Source organism: Hibiscus syriacus, unplaced genomic scaffold (genome assembly GCF_006381635.1).
Source record: "Hibiscus syriacus cultivar Baekdansim isolate YM2019G1 unplaced genomic scaffold, ASM638163v2 tig00111095_pilon, whole genome shotgun sequence".
NCBI classification, from domain to species: Eukaryota; Viridiplantae; Streptophyta; class Magnoliopsida; order Malvales; family Malvaceae; genus Hibiscus; species Hibiscus syriacus.
The window spans coordinates 5,531,656-5,553,037 of NW_024062980.1; the positions used below are offsets into that span (position 1 = coordinate 5,531,656).

Here is a 21,382-nt window from a genome sequence, read left to right on the forward strand (position 1 = left end):
TGACAATATTTTATATAATTTCATGACATAATTAATTGTCATTGAATATAAATTATAATATGACGTTATTCATTAATGTCACTATATATTTAGCAATACGTGATAAAAATATATAAATATTCATATTTGACAATTAGTGACACATAGGGTGACTTTTGTGGTGACGTCAATTTTTACGTCACAAAATACAAATAGTGACATAAAATATAAGTTTTAGTGACAATATTTTAGATGCCACAAATAAGTAAAGTTGTTGTAGTGATAAATGTGTTGTGGAATTGATTGATTCGGGTTCTACATACTCATATATTAGTAGTAAATTGGTAAGAGAATTGAGAATTCAATTAGAAGCTACTAGCAGTGATGTGATAGTGACAAATCCATTAGGGCACAGTGTTTGGGTAAATAGAGTGTGTCAAGGGTGTCCCATACGGATTCAGGGAATTAAATTCCCTACTAATCTGATGGAATTACCCTTTGACGAATTCGAAGTGATACTGGGAATGGACTGATTATATCGTTATCATGCAAATGTTAATTGTAGACTGAAGAGAGTAACATTAATCAGTTCAGACGAATTGGAAGTTATAGTTAAAACTCTATAAATTAATAATGTCAGGACCAGAGAAATTTATTAATTTAGAGAATTATTAATTTATCGATAAATTAATAATTATTAATTTAAAGAGTTTTTAAGTAATTATATTGTATATACTAAACAAAAAGGCAAATTAGTCTATGCCTCTTAGAACGTTGCAGCGAACCTTGGGACTCAACGTAAATTAGTAACTATGTACTGTGTTCATATGCATTGGAAATCAATAATGACTTTTGAAGGACAGTAAATGTAAACAAGAGGAACAAATGTGTTCAATGTATTCTTAAGCAAGTATGGCATATATAAATTACATGAATGTGTTAGAGTATTCAAACCATATCTCACAAGATGGCTTCTCAACTATGTCAGATCAAATACGTAAGGAGTTGTGTGAGTACAAGAGAGATAAACCTGCAAGCACACAAAAAGACTTGCAGAGATGGCTTGAGGGAAAATTTCAGTTGAAAGTTAGTCAAGGAACATTATCAAACACACACTTAAGCGGTCAGATGACTATCTCTCTGCTGAAATAGAAAAAGGAAGAATAGAGATCAAAAGACACAAACCAGCAAAATATCCTGACATGGAGAAGGTTGTTTATGAGTGGTTTCTCCAGCATCAAGAACGTGTGAATATCACAGGAAAATTAATTTTGCAGAAGGCAAGAGATACAATGAAACTCGTGTACCCTCATGATTATTCAAATTTTAACTTTTCTATAGGATGGCTTGGGAAATTCAAGCACCGACATGGCATAAAGTCATTTCGTCGTTTTGGCGAGAGTAGGTCTGTTGATGTACAAGACATGGAGCAGAAATTGGTATCGATTCGGGAGAAAATTGATCAGTTCCCTATGAAAGATGTTTTCAATATGGATGAAATTGGGTTGTTTTATAGGCTACAAGCTGATCATTCACTGGCAACAAAACAACTTGAAGGAAGAAAAAGAAAAAAGAAAGGCTGACGGTAGTTATTTGTTGCAATGAAGATGGCTCTGAAAAAACCCCTCTATGGATTATTGGGAAATATGCAAAGCCCCGTTTCTTCAAGAATGTCAACATGAATAGCTTGGATTGTCAGTATCGAGCTAACAAAAAAGCATGGATGACTAGTGTGCTTTTTGATGAATATGTTCGTTCATTTGACCAAATGATGCATGGTAGAAGAGTTCTACTTGTGGTGGATAATTGTCCAGCACATCCAAGAAATATTGAAGGGCTAAGAAATGTTGAGTTGTTCTTCTTGCCACCCAACATGACATCAAAGATTCAACCTTGCGATGCTGGGATAATAAGAGCTTTCAAGATGCATTACCGTAGAAGGTTTTACCGTAAAATATTGGAAGGTTATGAGGTGGGACAATCTGATCCAGGGAAGATAAATGTCCTTGATGCTATCAATTTGGCAATCCCAGCTTGGACGATAGATGTTCGAAAAGAAACAATAGTGAATTGCTTCCGACACTGTAAAATTCGTTCAGCTAGTGAAGTTGCAAGAAATTTGGATGAATCCACTTTTGATGAAGAAACTCAAGACCTCGAGACTATGATCAATCAATGTGGCTATCGTAATAAGATGGATATCGACAATCTAATGAACTACCCAGGTGAAAATGAAGCATGTTCGGAGGTTCAGAGTTTAGAAGATATTGTGGGTACTATCATTGAGAACAATGCAGAGGATGACGACGAAGATGATACTGTGTATTTGGAGCCTGTTACGCGAAAGGAAGCACTTATAGCGTCGAACACTCTTCACAACTTTATGATACAATACAAAAATACAACACCTGAGCAATTGGATGCAATAAGAAAAGTTAGAGATGAGCTCCAAATAGACTTGAACTTTAAAGGAAAACAGACAACTATTGAATCATATTTCAATAAAGTGTAATATTTTTTTTTCAGTTTCTATGAATTATTATTTATGATTTCTTGGGATCGAAAATTATAAAGGTATCTCACGAAAAATTATTATCTTATTTTTTTATCGAGTTTTTCAATTTTTTACATTGGCCCAAGTTGGGACCGGACAAATTTATTATTTTAGAGAGTTTATTAATTTACCGAGTATTAATTTAAAGAGTTTCTACTGTATAGTGTTCAGTGAAAGATGGAATCCATTGGCAAACATGATATCAATAATCTCAACAAAGAAGCCATTACTACAAGGATGTCAGGGATTTATTGCTAATGTGTTGGATACTAGAACCAAGGACAAAGGGATTAAAGAAATTCCCATAGTCAGAGAGTTTCCAAATGTTTTTCCTGCAGAGTTTCCCTGTTTACCTCCGGATAGAGAGGTGGAATTTCATATTGAGATAATGCCTGGAACAACGCCCATTGCAATGGCACCGTACAGAATGACTCTGAAAGAGTTACAGGAGTTAAAGATTCAATTACAAGAATTATTGGATAAAAGATTTATAAGACCAAGTGTGCACCTTGAGCAGCTCCAGTGTTATTCGTTAAGAAGAATGATGGGTTGATGCGTCTCTGCATTGACTATAGGCAGCTCAACAAGGTGACTATCAAGAACAAGTATTTTCTCCCTCGAATTGATGATTTATTTGATCAATTAAAGGGAGCTTCGGTATTTTCTAATATTGATTTGTGTTCTGGCTACCATCAGTTGAAGATTCAAGAGAAGAATATCCCAAAAATAACTTTTAGAATGAGATATGGTCACTTCGAATTTATTGTTATGTCGTTTAGAGTTACGAATGCACTGATATACCTGATGAATAGAATATTTCAACCTTACTTGGTCCAATTCGTAGTGGTTTTCATTGATGACATATTTGTGTACTCGAAGTTGAATGAAGAGTATAGTGCACATCTAAGAATAGTTTTGCATATTCTACGAGACCATAAGTTATATGCCAAATTATCTAAATGTGAGTTCTGGTTGAATAAAGTGACATTCCTTGGAAATGTGATTTCTGCGGAAGGAATTCGGGTTGATCCTCAAAAGATAAAAGCTATTTTAGAATGGGAAGTTCCAAAGAATGTGTTTGAAATTCAAAGTTTTCTAGGACTTGCAGGTTATTATTGAAGGTTCATTAAGAACTTTTCGATGATAGCTTTACCTTTAACTAGGTTGATGAGGAAAGATGCGGCATTTGCTTGGACTCTTGAGTTTCAAGAAAGTTTTGAAATGTTTAAGAAGATTTTGACAGAAGGTCCAGTATTGGTTCAACCTGAATCTGGCAAGACTATGTAGTTTATAGTGACGCATCCCATAATGGCTTAGGATGTGTGCTGATGCAAGAAGGCAAGGTAGTGGCTTATGCGTCTAGACAATTGAAACCACATAAGAAGAACTATCCAACGTATGATCTGGAGTTGGTTGTGGTAGTGTTCTCTCTTAAGGTTTGGCGTCACTACCTATATGGTGAACGTTGTTATTTATATACTGACCATAAGAGCTTGAAGTATTTGATGACCCAGAAGGAGTTGAATTTAAGACAGAGAAGATGGGTGCAATTTCTAAAATATTATGATGTGGTAATCGATTTTCATCCTGGTAAAGCTAATGTGGTAGCGGATGCCTTAAGTCGAAAGACGTTTACAACCTTACGAGCTTTAGATCCCAGGTTGTCATTGAATGAAGATGGTGCAATATGTGCGGAATTGACACTTAAGCCAACATGGCTAGATCGAATTAAGGAATTGCAAACCAAAGATGAAAAATGTTTGACGATGATGAAACAAATAAAGAATGAAGGGAATAAATATTATGAGATTATATCTGATGTGAATCTGTATTACCGAGGGAGATTAGTGATTCCAGATTATGATGAGTTGAAGAATGATATGTTAACAGAAGCTCATTGTAGTTCATTAACGATGTACCCGGGTGGAAACAAGATGTATATAGATCTCAAGAGTCAATATTAGTGGCCAGGAATGAAGAGAAATATAACAGATTCCATCAGGACTATTGCAACCAATGTCTATTCCTTAATGGAAATGGGAGCAGGTGACGATGGATTTTGTGACACAATTGCAATTGACACCAAACAAAATAGATTCAATTTGGGTAATCATGGATAGATTGACTACATATGCTCATTTCATTCCAGTAAGAACCGATTTCTCCATGGATAAGTATGCTTAATTGTACATCAGGGAGATTATTAGATTACATGGTGTACCGGTTTTAATTTTTTCTGATCGGGATCCTAGATTCACATCAAGATTTTGGAAGACTTTGCATGGAGCGTTAGGAACTTGATTGAACTTTAGCACAACATTTCATCCACAGACCGATGGACAGTCCAAGCAAACAATCCAAATTCTAGAGCATATGTTGAGAGCATGTGTAATAGAGTTCAAGGGATCGTGGGAAAAATACTTGCCACTTGCCGAATTTGCTTACAACAATAGTTACCAGTTAAGCATCAATATGGCTCCCTATGAGGCTCTATATGGGAGAAAGGGTCATACGCCCTTGAACTGGTATGAACTTAAGGATCGAGAAGTTCTTGGTCCTGAGTTGATTCAAGAAGTGGAAGAAAAATTTCAAGTGATTCAGAACAATTTGAAAGCAGCAGCTGATAGACAGAAATCATATGCGGATCTGAAGAGGAAAGAAATCGAGTTTCAAATAGGAGATAAAGTGTTTCTAAAAGTATCTCCTTAGAAGAAGGTGTTGAGATTTGGATGAAAAGGAAAGCTTAGTCCCCGGTTTATTGGACCTTATGAAATCGTTAAAAAGTAGGACCAGTGGCATACCAATTGGCTTTTCCACCGAAAATTGAGAAAATTCATAACGTTTTCCATGTTTCCATGCTTGAGAAATATATGTGTGATCCTTCCTATATTGTGACACCATAAGAGTTAGAAGTTCAGCCTGATCTGACTTATAAAGAAGAACCAATACAAATATTGGCTCATGAGGTAAAACAGTTAAGGAACAAGACTATTCCATTGGTCAAGGTGTTATGGAGGAATCACAAGGTAGAGGAAGCAACGTGGGAGCGTGAAGAGGACATGAGGAATCAGTACCCCCATCTCTTTGTGCAGTGAAAATTCGGGGATGAATTTTCTTAAGGGGAGATTTGCAATATCCTCAACACTGGGTTAGTGATCAAATTGTAAAACTTCAGAATTTATTGACTAAAATAGATAAATTAGATGGTTCAGGGACTTATATAGAAGATTTTGTGTAGGACTAAATAACAAAGAATGATGAATGGTAGGGAAAAGTGGTCATTTGATCAATTAATGAATTAAATATTTGATATGGTGAAGATATATACACGTGGAATTGAAGAATTAAGGGGGGAAAGAAAGTTTCCAGAGAACTCTTCTTCATTCTTCATTTTCTTTAGCCGTGAACTACCATAACAAGGTGAGTTTTCTTGTTAGTTGATTTTGGATTGAAATTAAGTTTGATTATGATCCTTAGATGATACTTAAGAAGTATGAGGGGTTTCTAAATGAAATCTTGGGATAGAGGTAGTAGTTAGATTAAGAAGTGTGAAGTGTTAGAATTGAAATCAGAACATGTTGGAAAATTGGCAAGATTCTTGATTTCAAGACAAATAATGAGATCTTGAAGATAATGATGGTTTATATGGATATAAGTTGATTTTATTAAGGGTAATTGAGTTTAATGACATGATAGGAGCTTAAAATGGAAGGTTTAGATTAGTATGGGTGAATTTTCGGGTTTTAATCCGGGCTATGAGTATCGGTACTTTTTCATCCAGTATATATACTTCAAGGGTAAAAGAGTGATATTTGATCAACCAATATTGATACCATAAGTAAAAATTTGACAAGTCATTCAAGGGGTATCGATACCTAAAGGTTAGTATCGATACTAAGGGTGCCGATACCATTAGACCAGTAACGGTACCATTTTGGAAATAAGGATCACATAATCGAAAATGCGTATCGATACCCAGGCTTGGTATCGATACCACAGGTATGGAAGTATCGGTACCATACCTTGCATACCGATACTACTCCAAGTGGAAAATGGGATTAAGCCTTTCTTTTAGCTTAAGAAATTAAGGATCGAATCATGATATTTGGAATTCTGATATGTATATAAAATGTATGATTGTGTAGATATCGAGCACAAGCAAGTTTCGGAACGACCGAAAAGTTAGGAACGATCAAGAAAGAGAAATTAAGTCATAGAAGTGATTAGGATCAAGTGAGGCTGAGGTGAGTGCATTCTATAGATATAGTTTTATGGAAATAAGACTTGTGATAAGTCTATTTCCTATGTTAATTTTCATGGTCCAATAGTTATGAACATGCATATATTATGATCATTATAAAAACATACATAAGTGATATTTGTTTATATGTTTTGATACATGTTATATGATCCATGTGAATATAATCAAATAACATATGGTATATGATATGAGATTGATGGTTATATGTACATATGATATGTGAAAGGAGCTAAGACATATGTGATTATAAGAGAACTGACATGAGTACATGAATATGTGGTGAAGTAATGATTATATGAGTATATGGAGCATAATGATAATGTCCATATTATGTAATATGAGAGCTATAGGTATAGTTGGAATGCCAAGAGTCAAGGGTTACATAGGTCCTTCGGGATATATAGATAGGTCCTTCAAGACATATACATAAGGTCCTTCGGGACAAATTTCATATGCCACTAAGTGGGATTTATACGAGCTGTGGTGACAGTACATGTGCACAACCTCAAAGTACTCACATACCTTAAGTTCTCAATAATATACATGGGCATATAAAATATTTAAAGGAATCTACTTTCTTATAAGATATTATGTTAATATTTGTTAATAATATATCATATATGATATTCTTAAATAGTGAATTTATAATTGTGAGGATACATGAAATGATTGGATTGCATGTTCATACTTTAGGAAATGCATTATTGTATTTTATTTCCATTCTAAGTCTATAACTTAGCGTGTAAGCATTTTACAAGTAGGTACTGAAAAGCAGGAGGATCAAACCTAGGATCTACATAACAACATACCTCCACTCAAAGATCAGATCAGAAGTAAATTACACAGTATGTATTTTGTTATATCAAAGGTGTTGGCATGTAGACAATTTGTGATTATATATGCTCTGATTGATTTTGTAATGAGTTGAATATACTTATGTAAATTATTAACTTTATTTTAGTGAAAGTTTGAATTTTCATGATTTTTATAAGTTTTAAAAGTTTTGAATAGTCAATGTGACATCTCGGATTCGTATTTAGGTCGGGTACGGGTTGGGGATGTTATAGATGGAACACCAATAATCTTTGTCTTTGGAAGAAATACTTTACTGAATTTATCAGGGCAAGAGGCTCACCTCTCTATCTGATTCTATGAAGTACGTTCGAAACAATCTATCATCATGAATTCTATAACATAGGTTAAGAAAGGAAGCACCATCAGGATTCCATACTTATACAAGTACTTTCAGTACGTAGGGGAATGTATTCATTGACATTTTACTAATACTGACCATTGGGTCTTAAAACAAACTCAACTTAACACTTTGATACTACTAAATATAACTCTCTAAACCAGATTGGGCCTAAAGTGCCACACTGGGCTACCGAGGCAACCCCTGATTTTTTAAACCTGTTCATTTTCTTTTCAAATATGATGAATGGTATCATAATTAAAAGGATAGAAAACTGTTATAAAAATAATTTATAAAATCGAAGCACTGTGACACATAATTTAAAATCATAATAATACAAACTCTAAATTTAATAACTGAATACATAATGTTCTATGAATGCACATGCCCAGTAAGCTATGGTGCAGTAGTCTGAAGGAGATGCTGAAAGTCCTGCTACGACGATGCTCCATGAACTGCTAATGCTACAAACCTGCCAACGGAAAATATCCAAAGGTTGAGCTTACAAAGCCAAATAGTATAATCACTAATCTAGAACAACATAAGAATTTCATAAACACAAGCATGTTAAAGACATGGTACTAAGTAGTAGGTCCATGCATGACCTAGATCAAGTGATACCTACTTAAGGTTTAGTTGTCCTATCATTGAAGTAGGGGTCTCATGCTTCCCTATATCTTATGCTAAGAGTTTAACCATGAGTATACCACTAAAGGGTCTCTAACCCTAATGTCTGTAATTAATGTGCGTTATCTAAATACGATACTAACGCTCTTGTACATTATCTGAATACAATACTAACTCAGTGGTGCATTATCTAAATGTCATGCTAACTATATTATGCATTATATGAATGCAATATTGCCTTTAATGTGCATTATCTGAATGCAATACTGACTCTTTTTTGACTCATACACTAGCTAAGGTAGGCATCATGGTGCAACTGAGGGGTTGTTTCAGGGTTGTTCCTCCCGCTCTGATTTAACCGGGCTGTTGTGGATTGTTGTAATCTCGTTTTCAACGTGATTTCATGCTCTCGTGCATTACGCTGGCCGTTTCACCGTTTTTTCCTTATTTGACCGATGTGACTTGCGGTGCTTTTGTTATTTTGCTTCAGGGTTCACAAAACCCTAATCTTTAATGGGCTGGATCAGGCCTAAACCGGGCTTGTTTGGCTAGGTCAGGCTGGTATGGCTCAGTTAGGTTTTATTGGACCCGAATAGACTCTTGGACCTGAAAAAACACAATCAAAAATAAAAGAAATTAATAATAATAGAATAAAAAAATAACTTTAATATAATATATAATAAAAATTTAAAATAACATGTCTTCAAAAATTATATATTATATATGTTTCCAAAAAAAATATTTTTGAAACAATATATTATATATGCTTTCAAAAAATGTTTTCGAAACTATATAATATATATGTTTTCAAAAATTGTTTTCCCAAACTATATAATATATATGTTTTCAAAAATTGTTTTCCCAAACTATATAATATATATGGTTTCATAGATCCTTTTCAAAACTATATAGTATATGTTTTCAAAAAATTGTTTTCAAAACTATATAATATACGTTTTCAAAAAAATTGTTTTTAAACTCTATAATATACGTTTTCAAAAAAAATGTTTTTCAAAACTATATAATATACGTTTTAAAAAATTGTTTTTCGAAACTATATAATATCTGTTTTCAAAAATGTGTTTTGAAAACTATAATATATGTTTTTAAATCGTATTTTCAAAACCATATAATATGTTTTTAAATCATATTTTCCAAACCATATTATATATTTTCAAACTGATTTTTTTAAAATTATATTTTATATACTTTAAAAACATTTAAATTATATGTTTTCAAAAAAATATTTTCAAAAACTACATTATATTATTATATATGTACTAAATAAACCCGGACGAAAATGAGTGACTACACTCACGAATCAAATAAATTTTTTTTCCAAATATAACAACTTATCGTTTACCACACTTGAACCAACCTTCGATCGAGTCTTTCTCTCCCTCATTTTAATCCTCCAACGATCGATAATCAAGAGAAAACCCTAAACCAAAAAAATCCCAAATTAAACCTAAACCCAATTTTATCACAGAATGAATATGTTTTAGGGTTAAACCCTTTTAACTTTTCCCAAATCTAAAGCGGCATCGATTGGGAAATTATGTTTTAATGTTTATTCAGATGAAAATGGGGATAGTAACGTGGCATTAGAGTCAACTAATGGGAGGTAACGACAGGGACATAAATGAAAACAAGTTAAAAGTTCGGTGATGGAAATGCAAGTTTTAAAAGTTGGGTGACCAAATTGCAAGAGTCCTAAAAGTTCAGGGATTATCTATATACTTTACCCAAACAATTATTCATGTTTCAAACTCAAAAAAATCGGTGTTCAATTAGGTATTCAATTGCACAAACAATCATTTTCGGGGACCAAATTATAAGCTTTTCAAAATATGGGAAACAACCGAAAATATAAAATTGCAAGGTCCTTTATGAAATTAATATTATTAAGGAGTGAGAAAATACATTTCATACAAATCCTACATAAAATTAACGTATAATTAAAAAAAATATTTTAGATCATTTTAACATATTTCAAAGTGAGAAATTCGAAAATCAATATTAAATTCCATATTTCTCTTTAAAATATTGCATGATCTTTAGATACATGCAAGCTGGATCAAGTTACTTTAAAAAATATGATCCAAAGAAGATCAAGAATTAAAGATCTCTGACCTAAATTGAGATGAAAACAGAGGTAGGTAGTTCAACCTTGAAAATCCATGGAGGAAAATACCATGAAATTTCGGCAAAAATTTGGGGGAAGATGAAATGGAGTTGGAGTGAAAATGAGAGAGCAAAACTGAGAGAATTTTGGTAGACGGTGCTTAAAAATCAAGGTAAAGGAGACGCAAGTTCACTATAGTAAATGTTGATTTTGGTGGTAAAATTGATCCTAGGTTGATTTGCTTTCTGAGTTATAAAGTTTGATCCTTTTCATTTTTGTCACTAATAACTTAAAATTAATTTCACGGATTAAATCCTTATTTAAAAATTTAAAATATTTGCACAAACCAACTTACCTTAGTGGTTAAAGGAATCATTGTTGTTCCTAGATGTCACGAGTTCAAGCACCAGCGACTGCAGCAGGGTGATTGAGTGTTCATTGTTAAATGGTTGAGAGTATTTAGAACAAATACTACTTTATAATCACCTTAGTTTAATAAAAAAATCAGAATATTTGCACAAACCAACTTACCTTAGTGGTTAAAGGAATCATTGTTGTTCCTAGAGGTCACGGGTTCAAGCACCAGCTACTGTAGCAGGGTAATTGAGTGTTCATTGTCAGATGGTTGAAAGTATTTAGAACAAATACTACTTTGTAATCGTCTTAGAGTTAATAAAAAAATTTAAAATATTTTATAAAATCATACTTATTTTTTTTCAAATCAATTATTATATTTTTAAAATAGTTATATTATATTTATTAAAAAAATTATTATTTTTAAATTGCATAACTTCACTCCATTACCCAAAATTGAATTCAATTCTTATTAATATGGAATTCGTGGCATTTTGTAAGTAGCAGATAATACCTTTATAGATTAATATAAATATAAGAATCTAACTAAATTCAAAATTAACTTTTTGGTGCATATTTTTTTTTTACTAAAAATAGATGTCTAAAGTTTTTTCGTTGTACTTTTATGTGTCTATCTTTTAAAAAAACCGTTAAGTGACATGTATCACGTCTTATTTTTTTTAAATTGAATAATATTTTATTTTTAAAAAATATAAATGTGACACGTGTCACTTATCAATTTTTTTGGCTTAATATAAAAATAAGTGTCTAAACTATACTAAAAATTAACTTTTGATGCCTAAATAATTTTCACGAAAAATTGGATACCTAAAGTTTTCTCCATTACACTTTTGGGTGCCTACAATTAAAAAAAAAAATCTAGACGTAACACGTTTCATGTCTAGATTTTTTAAAAATATTTTTATTTTTTAAAAAATATAAACGTAAAACGTGTCACTTAACAATTTTTTAACGATAATCACATAAAAATCTAGGCACTAAAACGTTTTTCGAGAAACTCTTTAAGCACTTATTTTTGTATTAAGTCCGATTTTTTTAATGGTAGACACTTAAAAATATAACGGAGAAAACTTTATACATTTATTTTTAACGAAAAATTCTTCGAGCACTAAAATATTTTTGAGACATTCTTTAGACACTTATTTTTGTATGAAGCCTACTTTTATCGACTCCATTCGAGAGCAACTGAATCACGACTGGATAGTTAAGTTACTACATGTGCAAAGAAAAACTCATCGGCATATATTCTCTGTTGACAAAATCACGAGTAGAGAATGTTTTCACATCATTTTAAGCCTAGTAAAGAAGAAGATTCCTTCGCCGTATCCTGCTCTGATCTTGGAGGCGAAATTCCTATGTTTATGACATTACTGTTCAATGTCATGGTTGTACTACCACTGGAGGCTTCGGCGAACGGTTTTGGGGCGGGTGGCCTCTCGATATCAATGACTCCTTCTAACATCTGCACTACTTTTCCCATCGTCGGCCTCTGTAATGGTTGCTCCTGGATGCACCAAAAGCTCACCAGAATTGCCCTTACAACTTCCTCACTGTTAGCTTTTTCTAGTCTTTTGTCGACAATGGCCTCGACGTTGCCCTTTTCATACTCCAAATAAGCCCAGAGGGAGAATTTTTTGCCATCTGTTTCGAGTGAGACCTCGAAATTCCTTCTTCCACTCACTATCTCTAATAAAACCATCCCATAACTATAAACATCACACTTTGAGGTTATTGAAAGATTTGCAAGCCACTCTGGTGCCAAATACCCTCTAGTCCCTCTAATGCTTGCTAAAGACAGGTACCTTTGATCCTTTGGATTCATAAGCTTTACAAGGCCGAAATCCGACACTTTAGCAGTGTGAACTTCATCCAACAGAATGTTTTCCGGTTTTATATCGCAGTGAATTATGCAGTCTCGACATTCCTCATGAAGATAAGATATTCCCCTGGCCGTTCCAAGGGCGATGTTGAATCGATTTTCCCAATTCAACGATTCCCTTTGTGTAAAAAGGAAGTTGTCAAGTGAACCGTTTCTCAAGAATTCGTACACTAGAAGCCTGTGACGCCCTTCGGAGCAAAACCCCACCAATCTCACCAAATTCAAATGGTGTGTACTGCTAATAGTTGCAACCTCCATCCGGAATTGCATCTCAACTTGCTCGATTCACTCAAGTTGTTTCACAGCAACCGCCATTCTATTAGACAGTATTCCTTTGTAGACAGCCCCAAAACCACCATTTCCAAGCTTCTCTGAAAACCCCTTCGTAGACTGGTGCAGCTCCTTGTATGAGAACTTCATTGGCGCACCAGATGCATAGTCAAAAAGTTCATATTTAGCTGATAAATACCCTGATTTTTCGCTACCGCAGTAAAACCAGCACCAAAAGCCAGTCACTATTGCAATCAAAGCCAAAAGGGTGGCCAAAACCAAAACAACAACAACCATCACATGTAACCGAGATTCGTCGTCCTTCCCGGATGTGTCCTTGTATAGTGGTGGATTCGGAACCGCTTGTCCACAAACTTTGACGAATGAAGTACTAGGGAGAACTTCACCCTGGTAACCGCTGACAAAGCCAGGTGTTTTCATGTAACAAAATCCACTTCCAACGGCTACTAAAGTGGAAGCAATGCAAGAATCACTTTGAAGACAATTCGACCGACAAGCCACTATTCCGACGGTGAATGTCTGCTCAGAAACCTCAGGAGGATAAGTTAAGAATTTGGTATGTTTCAATTGCAACATGGAAACATCCCCTGGACAATCCTCAAGCTCCACTTTCCTCTTGCACCCTTTTCTTCCATCATTTACATCAATGGGCTCGAAATTCTGAGAGGGACATCCGCAAATCGGATTCGAATCTCTGTAACTGCAAATCCCCATGACACCGCAGAATCCGAAAACCTGACACTGATCAGTCACGGCAGCCCATGTGGGAGTTACATTCCTAGTCCTACCGTTCCCAGTAGTGCTGTAAATCCTCAAATTACCATCATCATCCATCCTCAAGAACCTAAACACATCATTACCTTCGCCATAATCACTACTAAAAGCCATGTTAACCATCCCAGTTGGGAACGAAGGATCTAAACCAATCAAAATCCCATTAGACCGCAACGTAAACCTAGGAGAACTCAAATTCTCATTGATGGACGAATTGAACCCCAACCTCCAGTATTCAACCGAATCATTCCATTTCAATGTAAGATTACCAGATCTCCCAAGAGACAACGAGTAAGACCCAGAGCGTAAAATCTTACCAACGGTGAAATTCTGTGAAGGAACGAGAGTATCAGTAGGGTTCTCGAATGAAGACCATACTGGAAAACTATCACCATTGAGCAGCTGAAAGTTGCCTGAATCATCAATCGAGGCATGTAAAACTCCTCTGTTAGCAGTACCAGAGTCCCAAACAATGGAACCCGAGCCATTAACTAGGCGTAGATCTCCATTGAGAAGCAAATTCAACATCCCATCAGAATCAACAACAACGGCACCTCCGGTGCCGTTGTCACTAGCTGACCATACGATAACATTTCCAGGATTGAAAGTGATGGCAAGAACGAAAGAAGATTGGGTAAGTGGAACGAATGAAAGTGAGAAACTGGAGCTGGGTGACGACCATGATTGGTTTCTAGCTGAAGCTCGAAGAGTTGAGGGTAGAGGAATGATCGTAGAAGATGAAATGGTGAAGAGGAATTGGAGGAAAGCTAGAGCAAACTTTAACATTTTTTTTGGTAGTTAATATCGCAATTGTCAGATTTAAACTAGAGAAATCAACGGACGTGTAGTGCCTTGGGTCAAAGGCAAATCATTAAGTAATAAAGGTTTTACCATTTCCATGGCGGGAACAATCTTTTCGAGCAAAGAAAAGTTTGCCCCGTAGATAACGCCAATTTTGAAATTAGATATTTAATAATTTTGAATTACACATATCTAATTACGATGATTCATATTTATAATTTTAACAGTTTAATAAAAGAGTTTTTTTTAATAAAAGCAGCTAATTTTATTAATAAATAAAAAAAATTCAAAATTACAATAAAACTTACTATAAAATTGTAAATTGGATACATAATTGAGAAATTCTTTTAAAATTATTAAGAAATTAAGAAACTAACCACTCAATATCATATCAGGATCATATAAGGAAAAGATGAAAATCTCATCCAGAAAAACTCGAACAATGGATAGATGCGAACAAATCTGACTGCTACGGCAAATCAACCACAATAGGGGATTTAAACTACTGAAAGACCACCAATAAAAAGAAAACTAAAGCCAAGCATCACGAGATAATTATCTACGATCGCAAGTTACGTATCCAAATCCAATTCGAGTGTACAAAGCAGGGAAGATCAACGAAATAACAAATGAACGTCATATTGATCAGTCGTAGTGATGTCAAATCCAACCCTGTAAGAAAATAAAAAAAATGCCAAAAGATAAAGAAAAAACATGCTATGAAAACAGAGAAATTCAAGTCATAAATATAGAGTAATTTTAAAAGAAAAAAAAGATAAATATACGAAACAAAAAGAAAATATTAACAACGGCTACCAACATCAAGACTTGTGTCGCTGCCTGCTAATGAAAGAAAAAAGAGATCAGGGCAGAGATAAAAGAAAACAAATCGCTAGGTAGAGAGAAAAGAAACTGCTTGTTAATTCAATTTAATAAAAGAGTTAATGTGTTATAAATTCAAATAATATACATTTTTGTACAAATCAAGTGTTATCTGTAATAAAGGAGTTGTAGTTATTTTTTGAGATCTCAAAATCGAACACCATGGATATCAATAATATAAACATTCATTATCTAATAATTAAAAATTATCTTTAAACAAATATTATCTTATTCGTAGTTAGAACACATATACTTATGAAAATATTCATTAACTAGTTATATATATAAAAAAAAGTAAGTATCTAACACCCAAAAATAAAAATTAAATAGTTAATCATATCATAAAAAGTTAGGGTAAATTACATGTTTAATACTTATACTATTTGTTTCATTTTGGCACCAAAATTTTATTTTTTTTAAATTATATCCAATGTTTAGTTTAGGTTTTAATATGGTACTCTATCATTAAAAATTAACAAAATTATTGATGTAATATTTTCTATTTATTAATAATGGTGTAGTATTACCTTATAGTGACATGTATCATCGGTAATTTTTTAACGGTGCGATATCAAAATCAAATTTAAACTAAACGTTAAATATGCTTCGAGAAAACTATGAAGTTTGAATATCAAAACAAAACAGGCTTAATAGTTTGAATATTAAACTTGTAGTACATGATTGTATCATTATAAAAATTAAATATTTTTTCACAAAAAATTAAATAGTTAATTACATAAATATGTTGTGCATAAATAATGTTTAACTACGACCTCGTTCCTACCTATCTTGAATGCCTTGTTGAGCTGGGACATCTCTCGTCCCCGTATTATAAGTTTAGTAATACAATTTATACAGTTCTAGATCTCTCCTAATTCAAAAGAAGTGTTTTCAACCATAAAAAACCTGAAGTCATGCCCTTGCATATTTAAAATAACAAAATAAACCAAATTATTTGACGAATTGATAGAGAAAATTATTTCCTAAGTTAAAAATATGTATTTAAAAAAATAACGAAGAGATTAAATCAATTATTTTTTATTAATCTAGGGTGAGTACAAAGTAATATATGTTTAAAGATAACTCTCAATCATTTTACATTAAATGTTCACACTTTTTACGGTGTTCGAACTCAGAGCATCAAAGAATAATAACTTATCTCAAGTCAAACCAAAAAATTTTAAATTACTCCAACTTCTTTGTGTGGTTAAGAGAATTTTATTTTCCCTTAATCATTCAAATTCAAGCAGTGCAATCTATATATGTATGTGAGCTTAAATCTAGATCTTTTCTTAAAAAAATATTTATAAGATCAAAAATAATATTTATTTAAAATTATTTATATTTAATACACTATAAAATTGTACATTAACAAAATAATTACGTCATTTTTATGTTTTTAGAATTTTATCTTTATAAATATTAACAATAAATTATAAACAAATCATTTCACTTAAACCTTCTAGAAATCATTCAAAAATTCTGATTTACTTACTAGAACATTTGGATCCCTTTTTCTTTCTTTTTGAAAATTCAGAGTCATGCTAGATTGCTTTGAATGCAGATTTTGTTGTGAATTCAATCTTTGGTCATAGCTCTATCGATGGTTTATTCCGAGAAGAAGGTGGCTCCTTGATTAACGGGTTTTATCGATCCATTGGTACTAGAGGTGTTCAAAAACGGTACCCGGGTTTGCGGATACTCAATGTTTCGTATATCCGAATCTTCGGGTAGTTGATTGGTCGGCATGTATTTGGATCTGATTTTTGCGTGTACCCGATAATTAGATATCCGAATTTTGCAGGTACCTGCAATTCGAGTAATGGGTACCAGATTTTTTATTATTTTTAATTTATTAATGTAAAGAAAACATACACAAATTATGATTATTTCCTATGTTATTTCAGCGCGAAAGGATAGCATTTCCTGTGTTTGTTGTATTTTATTTGGTTTTTACTTGTGAAATGAATAAAGAACAACGAGTTTTTATTTGGTTTTTACTTGCGAATGAATACATAAATTATTAGTTAAAAAAAACATACACAAATTATCATTTCCGGTTTTTTACTTGTGAAATGAATACAAAAAAACAACGGGTACTCAAAAATGGAGCAGTGGAAGGGAGGGGCAACAGCAAGGCAGAACAACAGGTACTCAAATTAAATTTTGTAACCGGGTACCCGAAAAAAATAAATTTTGTGACCCAGGCCCGACCTGGGAAATGTCGAACTGGGTACCAGACTTGGTCGGGTAATTCTTTTAGATAATTATCCGGTTTTTTAGTTCGGGTCGACGGGTTAACGGATCGGGTATTTTTCAACACCCCTAATTGGTATCACGAATCTATTGGAAACTGAACTTTGGTCTATCATGATGGATTATATATTGATTGGTCCATTGACTTTGAACATTTACGGGTTTTTGTAATACCCAAATTCTTATCCAATCCAAAATCTAGAAGATTTGAAAATTGCATGAAACTATCGAAGTGACTAATCAGTTTTTGAAATTGTCACTCATTTTTAAAATAAAACATCAATCAAATTTATAGTAAAAAACATAACCATTCAAGTTTTACAATATCGGGAGCTCCCAATACAGAATCTCAAAATACACGAGTTTAATAAAAAAGAGCTACGACTCAATTACACATAAGTTCTATGAAATATATGCCCTCTAAAGCTCGACTGAATCTAGATTTCATAGTCTGACGATAAGCTCCTCGAACCAGCACTTAAGAACCTGCAAATAGAAATAATTACGAACGTTGAGCTACGAGTTCAGTGCCACACAAATAATTCTACCATACTACATGCATCCACCAATTGAGTATGCTAACAAGTATAGTCTTGAGCAGCGAAATGCATCAAGCGTATATCATATCAAAGCATTGCGGGGCAATTCAAGTTACAAAATCTTACAACAAAGTTGACAAATAACTAAAGTGCCTTACCACTGGTATTAAAGTGCCTCATCACTGCTACAAAAGTGCATTTAACACTGTACTAAAGTGCCTCAGTACTGATAGGAATGTATATGGATATTTCTCACTCATATATATTAGAAAATCGTCACACGTATATATAAAAAAGAAAATCGTCATACGAATAAGTAGCTCAGGTGTCCTCATTGTTTATCGGGTTTTAAACAAAGACATAAGTTGTATGTTATATTTCCTCATAATGTTCTTATGTTTAACACACAATAATTCGGTGTTTCCATTTGCAAGCTTTTATTAAGGGGGTCTCTAATCCTTAGATTCCTCACTCGTATCCTTAAGCAAATAAGAACTTTTGTCATTTTTTAATCATTATAGCAGTGATACTCTACCATGTGGTATTGATACCACTCTCTTATGGTATCGATATTGTCTCGATTATTGATACCCAAATTACACTTGATATTTTTAAAAATTCTTCTAGTATCGATAACCTCATGTGGAGTATCAACACTCCTATAAATACCAGTACCGATTTTGGATTCGATATTTAGAAAATTTTGTCAAGTATCGATACCCCTACTTATTATCTTGATATTTCCCTTTTATGTGGTATCGTTACTGTCTAAGTATCGGTACCAATTTTGCATTTTGAATTCTGAAACCAACACCTGGTATATATGGCCAAAATCCCTTGACTTTTGCCTTTTAAATGAACAATATTGATACTATTCATCTAATATTGATGCCCTAAACCTAGATAGCCTTGTTTTTCACGTACAAGTCACTCTAAATCCTACCTCTAGCTCTCCAAAGCCCTCAAATGTTAATTTAAAGCTTATGAAAGTTTAATGGGATCATAATATGATATTTCTATGCATTAATAACATCAAAACACCTCATTTTCCTCATAAAAATATACTCCTTATGTCTTATGAAGTCATACAGGCAATCGAATTGTACCTAGTGATCTAGAAGCGTTATAGAGGAATTAGAAGTGTGTTACCTTGACCCTAGTTGCTAGAAAATACCCCAAGGTCACCCAAGCACAAGCTTATCCTTGTTATTTCTTTTGGAGCTTTCTCCAACTTCTTTCACAAATAAAAACAAGGAAATAAAACCTAAGAACATAAAAGAGGTGAAAACATGATTCTCAACCCTTACAAATGGATTGAAATAATCTTAGAGTCCTAGAATCCAAAACCCTCTAAACCCCCTCCTTGGCTACCATGACCAAACCTAGAGATGTTGGGCTTGAAAGGATGCTCTAGGGGAGGAGATTAAGAATTTTACATTCATAAATTTGGACTAGGGATTGAATACAACAAAACTTGTTCCTTTGGCCAACTTAAGACATGGAGATAAGAGATAAAAAGATGGAGAAGATGACAAGCTTAGAAAGGAAAATGAGGAGAGAAATCAACATTCTCTTGTTGATTACATCACTATTCTTAATTGATTTCATCCTTTCAAAAGTTAGGCGGTCTAATTATTCAAATCGTCCATCAACCTTTACTACCAAATTGAAAATGCCTTTTTTATCACTATTTGGGCTCAATCCAAGACCAATCAATCCTAGGCTCAACCCAACTCTTCAAAATGGCCTAAATTACTCACCTAAAGCCCACTCAGGTTACCCTAAAACTACTAGCCTGATAATCGGGATGGTACAACACTGTCCTCCTAAAAAGAAATTTCATTCTCGAAATTTACCTGAATAAAAAAGTGCAAATATTGTAGTTAATAGCCTACTCAATTTCTCATGTTACTTTCTCAACCCATGATTCCTCCAAAGGATTTACAAGTGGAATCATCTTATTCTAAAGTTCCTTGACCTCTCGTTCTAAGATCTTTAGTGGTTTCTCTACAAAGGACATGTCATTCCTCATTTCGATTTGCTTTATTGGGATAATGTGATATAGGTCAGAACGATACCTATAAGAATCGTCACATGAAACACATTATGGATGTGCTCCATCTCAGACGGTAAAGCTAAATGGTAAGCTACTAGACCAACCCTCTCAAGTACCTCATAAGGTTCAATAAAATTTGGGGTCAACTTTCATTTACACAAAAATAAGGCACTTTCCTCAAAGCAACACCTTGAGAAACATTTTGTCATCTACAAAAAATTATGTTTCCTTATTCTTTAGATCCGCGTAAGATCTTAGTCTAAAATGATAGTTTGAAGCCCTCCATAGAGTCTCATTATCTCCCAAATATGTAATTGAGCTAATTTATCAAAGGTAAAATCCATCTGTACCAGAAGAAAATAAGTTGTCGTGGTCAAATGGTCAATTACTACCCAAACTGCATCATGTCACTGACGCTTAATCGATAAACCAGTCACAAAATCCATAGTCATATTGTCCTATTTCCACTAAATTATCTAAAAGGGGTGAAGCATACTTGAAGGAACCTAGTGTTTAGCCTTAACTTGCTAACAAGCGAAACACTTAGACACAAATTTGGATATTTTTCTTTTAACACCTTGAAATACGAGTTAAGAGTTTTAGGTTTATGCGAATGGGCTTTAGAATAATTTTTCTTTAGTATATGAAGTTTTTGACCCAAGTAAATTTGATTTGGGCTTGGGTTGAGCCCAACAAGCTTGAAAATATATGATTTTAATCATGCATCAAATGATGGAAAACTAGGGAAATGATTAACCTAACTTTTGAAACAGAGGTTGAATCTCATTTAT

At 33.4% G+C, this 21,382-nt stretch overlaps 1 protein-coding gene and 1 pseudogene across 1 annotated transcript; one reads left to right on the plus strand and one right to left on the minus strand.

Annotated features, from left to right (window-relative positions):
* Positions 1-960: 960 nt before the first annotated feature.
* Positions 961-2,491, plus strand: LOC120152826 (CENP-B homolog protein 2-like). Its single transcript, XM_039164948.1, is given in 3 exon segments — positions 961-1,089; positions 1,092-1,545; positions 1,548-2,491. Coding segments are annotated over 3 exon segments (1,527 nt in total).
* Positions 2,492-12,398: 9,907 nt separating this feature from the next.
* LOC120152810 lies at positions 12,399-14,839 on the minus strand (annotated as a pseudogene).
* Between the last annotated feature and the right edge of the window lie 6,543 nt (positions 14,840-21,382).